The following is an 11,169-nucleotide window of genomic DNA, read 5'->3' on the forward strand; positions in this document are numbered from 1 at the left end:
TCAAAGAAATTCAAGTTCTGAAGCTGTCCTGAATGGAAGCAGAAATCAGAAGCTGTGAATGTTCAGAAGATTAAAGAAATTCAAGTTCTGAAGCTGTCCTAGATGGAAGCAGGAATCAGAAGCTGTGAGTGTTCTAGGGATCTAAAGAAATTCTAGTTCTGAAGCTGTCCAATGGAAGCAGAAGTCAGAAGCTATGAATTCTCTAAAGACAGAAGCTTATATGATCGTCTCTACCGAAATAATCAGGGAAGTCTTTTATTAAAGTTCTTCGAGTATTTATTTCAGGGGGAGATTATTTATCTCAGGGGGAGATTGTTAATCTCAGGGGGAGACATATTCATATGCTTATGCTATAGCTGTGTAATTTGTCTTTTGCCGTCTGCTCTTTCTGATCGCAAATTCATATCATTTATATATGTTTTTGTCATCATCAAAAAGGGGGAGATTGTTAGAACAAGATTTGTTCTGATCAATTATCTTAGTTTTGATGATAACAATAATATGAATTTTGCTTAAGATAATATGGTACTCTAATCCAATGCAATTTCCTTTTCAGGAAATATATAAAGAGTATGCATAATTCAGCGCTCAGAAGCTTTGTCTCAAAGGGTTCAGCATGCAACATCAGAACATGGTCTGGCAAGACATCAGAAGATGGTCGAAGCAGAATCAGAACATGGGTCTATGGAAGCATCAGAAGAACAAGAGAACAGAAGCACTGAAGTTCTGATGGTATCACGCTCAGAAGCACTTCAAGGTCAGAAGATCAGAAGATGCTCTGCACCAAGCTGTTTGACTCTGATGATATTCAAACGTTGTATTCACAAACATCAGATCAGAAGGAAGTACAAGTGGCAAGCTACGCTGACTGACAAAAGGAACGTTAAAAGCTACTAAAGGCTACGTCAGTAGACACAGCGTGAACAAGGCTCGAGGTAGTTGACAAAAGCGTATAACATTAAATGCGATGCTGTACGGAACACGCAAAGCATTAAATGCACTCAACGGTCATCTTCTCCAACGCCTATAAATATGAAGTTCTGATGAGAAGCAAGGTTAACAAATTCTACATCTATTCTGTGAATATCAACTTGCTGAAACGCTGTTCAAATCAAAGCTCAGAATCTTCATCTTCATCAAAGCTCACTACATTGCTGTTGTAATATATTAGTGAGATTAAGCTTAAACGATTAAGAGAAATATCACAGTTTATGATTATAGCTTTTAAGAAGCAATTGTAATACTCTTAGAATTGATTACATTAAGTTGTAAGGAACTAGAGTGATCGTGTGGATCAGAATACTCTAGAAAAGTCTTAGAGGGTATCTAAGCAGTTGTTCCTGGAGTGATCAGTGTGTGATCAGAAGACTCTGGAAGACTTAGTTGCTGACTAAGTGGAGAACCATTGTAATCCGTGCGATTAGTGGATTAAATCCTCAGTTGAGGTAAATCATCTCTGCGGGGGTGGACTGGAGTAGTTTAGTTAACAACGAACCAGGATAAAAATAACTGTGCAATTTATTTTTATCTGTCAAGTTTTTAAAGCTACACTTATTCAAACCCCCCCTTTCTAAGTGTTTTTCTATCCTTCAGATACCATAACTCATAGTATTGTCAAGTACCTAAAAAATCCACTTGACTGCTTTCCACTGAAGTTTTCCTAGTTTGAACATAAACTTACAAACTTAACTTACAGCTTGTGACAAATGTGATTTAGTGCAAACCATATCATACATGAAACATATACTTAACTTATGCATCTATCTTTGGACACTAATTCAATGAGAGCTTAAAATGATTCACCAATGGAGCACTTACAACCTTCGAATTACTCGTGTCAAATGTCTAGCACCTTTTTAACATATTTTTTCTAAGTGAGACATAATTTTCTAGCACTCTTATCCTTGTTAATTTCTATACCTAAAATATTCTTAGAAGCACTTATGTCTTTCATGTAAAAATCCTTTCCCAATATGATTTTCTATTAATTTACATCATGCAAATGATTAGTAACAATTGACATATTATCAACATACAATAATAAGAAAATAAAAGTGTCATCAACAAGGCTCATAACATAAACACAATAATCACCTTCTGTAGTCAATCTTAAGCATGTATAATCAAAAGGCTTGTACCATTTTCTTGGAGTTACTTTAAACTATACAAAGACCTCTTCAATTTACAAACCAGTCTATGTTGGTCAGGGTCACTGGGCCCCTATGGCTGCTCCACGCAAATGTGCTCATCTATATTACCATGAATAAATGTTGTCTTCACATGCATCTGATCTAAATGCATGTCTCTGCTAGCTACTAGGGCTAACACATCACTGATAGAAGTATGTTTGATGACCAGAGAGAAAATCTCATCATAATAAATCCTCTTCTGTTGTGAGTACCCCTTTGCTACAAGATCAACCTAAAACTTTTCTCCTTCTTTTTCTGTTACTGCTGGTTTTCTCTTGAACACCCACTTACCACGATGACCATTTTTTTCGTAGGAAGTTGAACACGATCCCATGTCTAAAGTGTAAAGAGATCGAATCACCACAAGTCTAAGAAAGACGTTAGAATAAGGAAGAAAATATGAGGAGAAAAGAAAATGATAATAAATGGCTCAAGAACAACAATGGTGAAAAAGATGAGCAAGCGCTTGGTGAACAAGGAAGACCAAAAGAAAAATTAGTTTTTTCCTTTGGATATATAGATAGTGGGGAACCCCACAATCCTCAAAAGACAGGAGAGCACTGAAAAACATTCAACGACCTAAATCCGATCTCGATCCTACAACAACTGGTAAATATTCTAAAAGATATCATTCTTATCCTAGAGGCATAGAGCCCCGTGGAGAAGTTACACTACAAAACATTTTGATTATAAGAAAAATATTTAATATGCATGTTCATGTGGTAACCTGCTCCCACTCAACACGTTTCTGGTCACGTCGAGGCGACGAAGACTTTCGCTCATTGTCAACTATTTGATCCAAATCTAACGGTATCCTCAAATATTTATTTTTACTTTCCCATTATTGTATTTAAAAACTAATAATTATCTAATTATATAAACAACTACTCATAAAATAAAGCATAACAACATCAAAAACCAAAATATAATAAATTTAGGGTGCAAAACGGGTCATGGTTCGCCGGGCCGACCCACGCATCCGTCATAAAATGACAGATTGAGTTGGAATTTTGGGTCCACCGTCTACCAAAGTCCGTCTCGTCAAAATCCACCGTCCGTCAATGCCCGCCTCGCCTATTCGTTCAGCCTATTCTGCCTTAAGTCCGCCTTTTATTTAGTTAATACTATTAATTCAAATTTCTGATGATTTAATTTATACGTTTATTTATGAATATGCAATATTTTTTTTAAGTAAAATTTGTTTAAAAGATGCTTTATAAAAAATTATTTTAAAAAATAAGTGAAAAATTTAATTAAAAGTTAAATAAAGTCTAATAATCTATTAAAAAATATAAAAAAAAAAATTATAAAAAAATACGCATGCAAATCCGCAGTCCGCCATCTTGACAGGACGAACTTGATTTTTAGGCCATTTCAATTTGGAGGGGTTTGCCCGTCTTTTTTTTCCGGACTTAAAGCGGGGCGGGGCGGACGGCCCCTATTGCCACCCCTAATAATAATAGCAAAATGACTAAAACCCCTTCTTTTGTCTGCGGCTAAAATAGAGAAAACCGTGCGCAGTTCACCGTTTGCTTTCTCTGAATTTGGCGCCAACAAACCACACTACATACAGACGCATAACACTGTGATGAAACAAAACGATAATCGGTGTTTTTGCAGATGAGGAATCGAAAAAGAAGAAGACAACAACGCTGGTACGTTCTTCATGAGACGAAGATGATTAAACCATGCGGTATTGGCGCGAGTGCACTGTAGGTAACTGAGACAAAGGGGTGAAAAAACTATTCAAAATTCCGCTCCATTTAGGTTTTGAGATGAGATATTAATCAAAATGGTGGAAATTAATTTTGGCAACAAACAGGACTTTGCATATGCTTAGCAGTTTGATTGAGTTTGACTGACATTTTCATTTTTACCATCTGTTTGTTTCAGGTCTGAAAGGAAGGAAGCATACAAATACAAAGGTGGATCGAGAAGAAGAACATTTTAGGTATTTTACTATCCATCCATCAATAATATTCACACACTTCCGTATTTTGTTTTTTCCAACGGAAACAAATTCCGATCAACATTGAATGTATGTATAGATTAGTTCATCTCATCTTATCTAGTGAGATTGATTGGGGTAAGTTATGAAAATTTACTTATAACATTTTTAACAAGCTTTTTTCCAACTTATTTTCATAACTTTTTCAAGGTATCTTATGAAAACAACTTATAACATATACAAAAACAACATTATTTTATCACTCAAACGAACGGAATACAATTGTATAGTTAAGGCTCTAAAACCATTACAGAAAAGAAACCGAAGAAATTAATGAAAAACAACTGCCCAGTGTTGAATAACAAAAAGGGCCAACATGTTATATCAAAATAAATCAATTTTAGGTTGAAGTTAACAGTTGGGTAGATCAGTTGGTGGTGGAAGCAGCTTCTGATTTGGGAGTTTTCCATCCAACACAATCCATGCCATCCTAAGACCCCAACTTGTATGGACTTCCAAGTGACAATGCATGAACCATACCCCTGAAGTTCAAATAAAGATATGTAATTGCATTCTTTCTTTTTGTAATCTATGAATATGAACCAATATAACTTTTAATTCTATGAATAAACTATGAAAAAACCTGGATTATCGGCTAGGAATCTGATAGCAACCCATCCACCAGATGGAATGCCAACTGTGTTTCTTTCAACAGGATCAACAAGATTGAAGTTTGATGGGTCCTTACTTGGGTCATAGTTACCGAATCCTTGTCCAACAACAAAGAAGTTAAATCCATGCAAATGGAGAGGGTGACTTTCTGCACCAAGAATGCTAGTGTCCTGCATCACAAGCTCCACACTTGTGTTGAAAGGAAGAACCACAACCTTCGTTCCATTGCTCACCATTGTGTTGTTTGGTGGGTTTCCAGTATAGTTGAATGGATGCAAGGGACTAACTGGGAAATAAGGGGCATAGACCCCTTTGGATTGCCCAGAGAAGTGGGATTGAAGAAGTGCAGTGGCTGGGAGTGTGAAAGATACATTGTTCACTGATGCGGCAAACATTGTTCCATTCGGTCCCTGACAAGTTTGATTGTGCTGGCAGGGATTTGTACCGAGGCCTACCGTGAAGAAAAAGTTCTTATCAACTTTTTGGGGAACGTTGGCTGGAAACTGCGCACTAGCTAGGCTACGGAGTTTGGTTGTGAACTTTGTTGCAAAAGAAGTATCATTAAGTGCTGGCAGAGTAGGTTTAAACAATGGAAGCTTTTTTAGTGAAGCAGCTGGCTTGAGATGATTATTAGATGGAGATTCATATTCCAAGATACCTGCAACAGTTGTGTTGTCAAAAGTTCCAAGGCCAGTGGCATATGGTCTAGCAGTCATTAAGAATGCCGCATTGGGATATTGAGACTTGGTCTTGAGAAGAACATTAGTGGTTTGGCCAGGTGCAATAAGGATTGTGTTAGTCTCAAAAGGTTTTACATAAACAGCATCTGCTTCAACAACTGTGAGGGTGTGATTTGCAATGCTGAAGAACAACTCATCATTTAGTGCAGCGTTGATCAAACGGAGGAGGTAAGTGTTTCCAAGCTTCACCTTCAACTTGAATGTATCTGTCACAGATTAATTTTTATAAGGATTTCAACCATATTTCTAATACCATCATATAAAGAACTCTTAATGCTTTGAAGAAATTGGTGCCTAAACTTGTGAATGTTCATTTGGCGAGTGCCTCTTTTTCGTATTCGCTATTGTGATAAAGTGGATTATTATGTAGTTATGTATATGGCTTCATATTCAAATTTAGTATCTGGGGATTATCCCTAGAAAATATATTTATTAGCACTTGATACCTTTTTTAGAGCAGTTATACAATGGGCCTGGAAGTCCATTAATTGTGTAGGCTTCCGAAACATTTGGTCCTCCCCCAGTTTGCAGGGCTTGTGCTATGATGGCCTCAGTATCTGCATTAAACCATTCCCCTAAAACCAAAATTCAAGAGTATAATTAGCTTATGCAAATTTAAAAATCAATAGAGCTAGAGGTTATTCCTGTTGGTAATTTCGTTACCAAATATGATAGGAACTTCCTTGTGGGGTTTCACAAAAGGATATGGAACATTTTTCTTGGGAAGAATGATGAGTGGACCATAGACAGTTGATCTTAACCAAGATATATGGGCATGCCAAAAGAGTGTGCCTCTTTGGCCTTTGATTGTGTAATTATAAACATAGCTTTGACCTGTTTGAATGGGGCATTGGGTCACATATGCTGGTCCATCAGCCCATCCTGTTTGAAGTTGTCTGATGCCATGCCTATTTCAAAAATAGCAAAGGTTTTTACACATTAGTTTTATTCTCAAACTACCCACCACTTTGTAGCAATTTTGTTTTGTAAATAGAATTCTGTTTACCAGTGAATGGAGATGTTATTCTGCACATGATTAACCACTTTGATTAAAAGATTGTCACCTTCTCTAGCTACAATGCGAGGTCCTGGAAATTGACCATTCACTGTCACCATGCTCTTGCTGTGGCACAGTCTTGTCACATTTTGGTACATTATCTGCATCAGCGACCTCAATTTTGTTACATGAACACTAAAAGAAAGGAAAAGAAACTAAAAACACAAAACAATGTACAATTAATAGGGGTGGTGCATAGTAAGTGTTTTAAGGAAGTGGAAGTACATCAAAATGGTAGTGTCTGGTTTTTCCTGCCAATGCAAGCTCAAATGTACAAAAAATGATCAATGATAAAGAGAGCAATGGGAATTTAAGTGATGAAAAAAGGGAAACAGCCATGTTTCTCTCTGAATGTATGATGAAATTATGTTGATGAAATGAGACACAAATTCTGGTCTATATATAGAGAAGTGAAAGTATATGGTTGTTTGATTAGAAGATAAAAAATGTTGTGTGATTGATAGAGAAGCTAGTTGAACTCAACATTGTTGTCTTTGAAGGAGAATAGTAGTTAGAACAACTTTAGAGTGGTGTCAAAGACATTCAATTTTGTTTCATCTCCTTCTTGTCCAAGTCAAAATTTATTATCAAATTATATTGTTCTGATTATTATATCTATGATAAATTTCCATTCACATAGTTGATTTGTTTGAGATTGCATTGGTCAGATATCACTCTCAACATGTTCTTGTTTCCAAAGTAAGAGAGTTATATCATATATTTCACTTGAGAAGCTAGATACTAATGTCATGTTTTATATTGCCATAAAAAGAAACAAGAATAGTTTTGCATGAAATGTACACCAAATCTGAAATCTATTTTATCTAAGTAGACAGAATGATAGAAATATTACAAGGGTAAGTGGTCACGTGTGCATGGATTATTATAAAACCAAAAACAGGGAAATGTCTTAACAGAGATACCCTAGTTAGTTTGCTTAGATGGTGTGCTAGTTAGGTGATGGGTTGACATCTCTTTAGTTAAATATATTTGGATTAACATATTTTAATAATGAACATCCCTATTTAAAAATATGGGTTTAGTATCAACTATCTATGTATTAAAAATCAAATCAATTGCATAAATTCCTTAAATTATCTTTTCACTACAAAATTATTTACATTAAAAAAATAATATTGAATTAAAGAATGTTTATTTATTTTCATTCTCATCTTTTGTTACAACATGTTTGACATTTATTTTCCAACTTTCTCTAATTAAATCACAATTAAATATTACATACACTCATTCTCTTTCTTGATTAAAATTTCAAATCTCTCATATTTCTTTTTTCCTAATATTTTAAAATGAGTGTTTTAAAAACCCATTACATAAACCTACGGTCCGTTAAAGGTTCATTTAGTTCAATCAGTTAAATCTACGGTCGAACTATTTATTAATTAAATTAATAGTATAAAGCTAAATTTTATGGATAAGTCACATAATTATATGTTCATAAATTAATAAAATGAATATTTTAAAAATCTATTGCAAACTTAATACTATGAGATCAAGGACATAATTACACAATATAATGACACGCTTAAAAGAAATAAAATTATACTCCCTCCGTTTTTTTATTATAAGTCGTTTTAGACTTTTCACACAGATTAAGAAAAATAATAATTGTTGTATGAAAATGAGAAATTATGAAAGTTTTTACAAAATTATCCTTCATTAATGCCATGTGAAAGATAAATTTATATAATTGAAAGGAGAGAGAATAATAAATATTTAAGGACAAAATTCCAAATCCTAATCATAAAATTCTTAACCATATTCATGCTCATGCTCATATTATAATAAAACTAACTCTCCAATCATCAATAATACATTTTTAAGGATAAACTTGACATAACTCAATAAAAAACTACCATTCTAAGCTTTAGAAAAATAAAACAATAAAAATAAGAAATTGGAAATTATTACCTTTCGAAAGTGACTCCTAAAAAGTGACTCAAGCTATTTGATCCAATAGCATTTTTGAGTTTAGTTTTATTATTTTGTCTATAGGGTTGCTGACGCCTTAGTTAAAGCGGTCAATTCCTAAACTAGGTGTAATTCATGTGTTCCTCTTTATATTAAATAATTTTATATTAATGATATGAGTTAAGCTTGTGGTTGTAAAAAAATGATATATTTAAAATAATTTATAATCTTAATTTTTAATATATATATATATATATATATATATATATATATATATATATATATATATATATATATATATATATATATATATATCATAATTTCAATACTTTAATGATTATTAACAATATTTTTATTAATTATTTAATAACCTCATTACTTGCTATATATAAATAATAATTATAAATATATAATAAAAAATTGTTTTTTATAATTTTCCATATAACTTGTATATTATAATAAAAGTAAATTCTACAATCACCACTAATACAATTTTAAAGAAACACTTAACATAATTCTAATAAAGAAATCATCATTAGAAGCATTAGAAAAATAAAACAATGAACACGAGAAAAAAAACATTAAGGTTAATATAAAAAATTGTGATTATATATATATATATATATATATATATATATATATATATATATATATATATATATATATATATATATATATATATATATATATATATATATATATATATATATATATATATATATATATATATAGGACATATCATATGAGAATGCCATATTTATATTAGAATGAATCTGAACCATTGAATTTTAAAATTAATGGTGTTTTTTTTTCTCTTTCCTACATCATTTATTTCAAAATGTAGGAGAGAAAAAAAAGATTCACCCATAATCTCCACCATTTATTTTAAAATTCAATGATTCAGATTCATTCTCACATTCTCATATGAATATTTCATTCTCATATGATACGCCATCATATATATATATATATATATATGTATATATTCATTCTCATATGATACGCCATCATATATATATATATATATATATATATATATATATATATATATATATATATATATATATATATATATATATAATGATGTTTATATCTAACAATTACTTTCTTTTTATATTATTTATTTAATGATTATTTTGATATTCAATTGCAAACTTTTGTACTCTATCTAAGTTATCTATTATCTGATCAATTTAAAAATTAATAATTATATAAATATACTGTAAATTTTCAACAAATTTAAATCGCGTAGGCCTATGCCGCTGGTCATAGTTTAGTAACTCGTGATTTACTTTGTTCGAAAAAAAACGATGGACACATTATGTAGTAAAATATTTAGTCTAAGTTGTTATATATAAATACTTTTTAAATTTAAATTTTTTTAGTAAGTTAAAAATATTTTTTTCTCCCAATATCCAACAAACATAGAGTAAGCTTTTAATATTTTAAAAAATGACGAGTTAAAATTAAATAAAATATTAACATTTCTCAAACCTTACTAGAGATTTTACCATCACATAATTAGAACATCATTTATTAATAGAATTTCCAATTACAAGCAAACCTTATTATATATTTCTCCACACCATTTTATTGAGAAAAAGAGCAAAGGAAAAACAGAAAATTAAACAGAAAACCCTAGACTTAATACAATATATACTACAGCAGAAGAAATTAAAAACATATTAACATGCCAATTGATCCCTAAAGGAAGATATTTCCTCAAAGACAGGAAGTCTTCTTGACCTAATTGGACTCCATACATTAAGCAATCCATCAATTCCCTTCACAAGATCATCATCAAGTCCTAAATCATCCATAAACTTAGGTTGTGGTATGTTTGCATTCAATTCTATGAGCAATTCCTCAGCTCTATTTTGAGACTTGATTTCATCTGATCCTTGAAGCTTTCCTTGCAAAACTTGTTCAAGAACTGAATAGGCTTCTTCATAACGAGATTGCCTCATTAAGCATAAGGCCAAGTTTAAAGCCTTGTTGGCATCAGCATCTATCATTTGGGCTTTCTTGAAAATTACTTCAGCCATCTTGTAGTTTGTCTTTTGCATGTAGGCCCAGCCCAAGTTTCCCTATATCATCGATAATCGATTAATTTGAGTAGCAATAACCTAAGCAAAAAGAAAATATTGGAATGTTAGATAAAAAGTGAAAGATTTAAGTACCAATAATCTTGCAGTTTCTTGCTTGATTGAAATTTGGAACTTTTTGCCATGAGAGCGAGCTCTCTTGGTAGTTCTTCCGTTAAAAGCCTCTCCTTGATAGATAAGTCTTAGTTTTTTTTTCAATAAATCAACTTGCTCCTCTACTCTTCCACATTTCTGTTTAATTTCCTCAAGAACTATATTAGATTCATTCATATCATACACATGTTTGATTAATCAAATTAATCTTTATTAATAATTGACACTAAAAATGGTTAGTTGTGTCAGACCATCAAGATCTTGTGTCTGTGCTCTGATAAATTACTGTGACATATTAACTAAATTTATTATTTTTGTCAGACTATTAATGTCTGTGTTCTGTATCTGTGTCATCTTAAATTACTCTAAAATTATTATTTGTATCAGACCATTTTGTGTTGTGTAAATCAATCTGACACGTATTAATTTAACTCAG

General features: G+C 32.1%; 2 protein-coding genes across 2 annotated transcripts; both read right to left on the reverse strand.

The window, feature by feature from the left end:
* Positions 1-4,353: 4,353 nt before the first annotated feature.
* Positions 4,354-6,964, reverse strand: LOC131642907 (laccase-17-like). Its single transcript, XM_058913070.1, has 6 exons — positions 6,832-6,964; positions 6,556-6,707; positions 6,213-6,457; positions 5,996-6,124; positions 4,781-5,755; positions 4,354-4,679 (listed from the first exon to the last, which is right to left on the reverse strand). The coding sequence occupies exons 1-6, from the start codon at positions 6,943-6,945 to the stop codon at positions 4,549-4,551; spliced, it is 1,746 nt and encodes a 581-aa protein (XP_058769053.1). The 5' UTR covers positions 6,946-6,964; the 3' UTR covers positions 4,354-4,548.
* Positions 6,965-10,093: 3,129 nt separating this feature from the next.
* On the reverse strand, positions 10,094-10,910 carry LOC131642911 (protein SULFUR DEFICIENCY-INDUCED 1-like). The gene is made up of 2 exons (XM_058913072.1): positions 10,716-10,910; positions 10,094-10,622 (listed from the first exon to the last, which is right to left on the reverse strand). Exons 1-2 carry the CDS (start codon positions 10,908-10,910, stop codon positions 10,221-10,223), a joined length of 597 nt encoding a protein of 198 aa, XP_058769055.1. The 3' UTR covers positions 10,094-10,220.
* Between the last annotated feature and the right edge of the window lie 259 nt (positions 10,911-11,169).

Source organism: Vicia villosa, unplaced genomic scaffold, assembly GCF_029867415.1.
Source record: "Vicia villosa cultivar HV-30 ecotype Madison, WI unplaced genomic scaffold, Vvil1.0 ctg.006067F_1_1, whole genome shotgun sequence".
Lineage (NCBI taxonomy): Eukaryota > Viridiplantae > Streptophyta > Magnoliopsida > Fabales > Fabaceae > Vicia > Vicia villosa.

Excerpts from the sequence above, each read along its gene's own strand:
- LOC131642911 (XM_058913072.1), bottom strand. The coding sequence starts at position 10,910 with ATGAATGAATCTAATATAGTTCTTGAGGAAATTAAACAGAAATGTGGA. Across the intron at positions 10,623-10,715 it reads AAGAAACTGCAAGATTATTG|GGAAACTTGGGCTGGGCCTA; the intron begins GTACTTAAATCT and ends TCGATGATATAG.
- LOC131642907 (XM_058913070.1), bottom strand. The coding sequence starts at position 6,945 with ATGGCTGTTTCCCTTTTTTCATCACTTAAATTCCCATTGCTCTCTTTA. Across the intron at positions 6,708-6,831 it reads CCAGACACTACCATTTTGAT|ATAATGTACCAAAATGTGAC; the intron begins GTACTTCCACTT and ends TCGCTGATGCAG. Across the intron at positions 6,125-6,212 it reads GGAAGTTCCTATCATATTTG|GGGAATGGTTTAATGCAGAT; the intron begins GTAACGAAATTA and ends TTTTGGTTTTAG.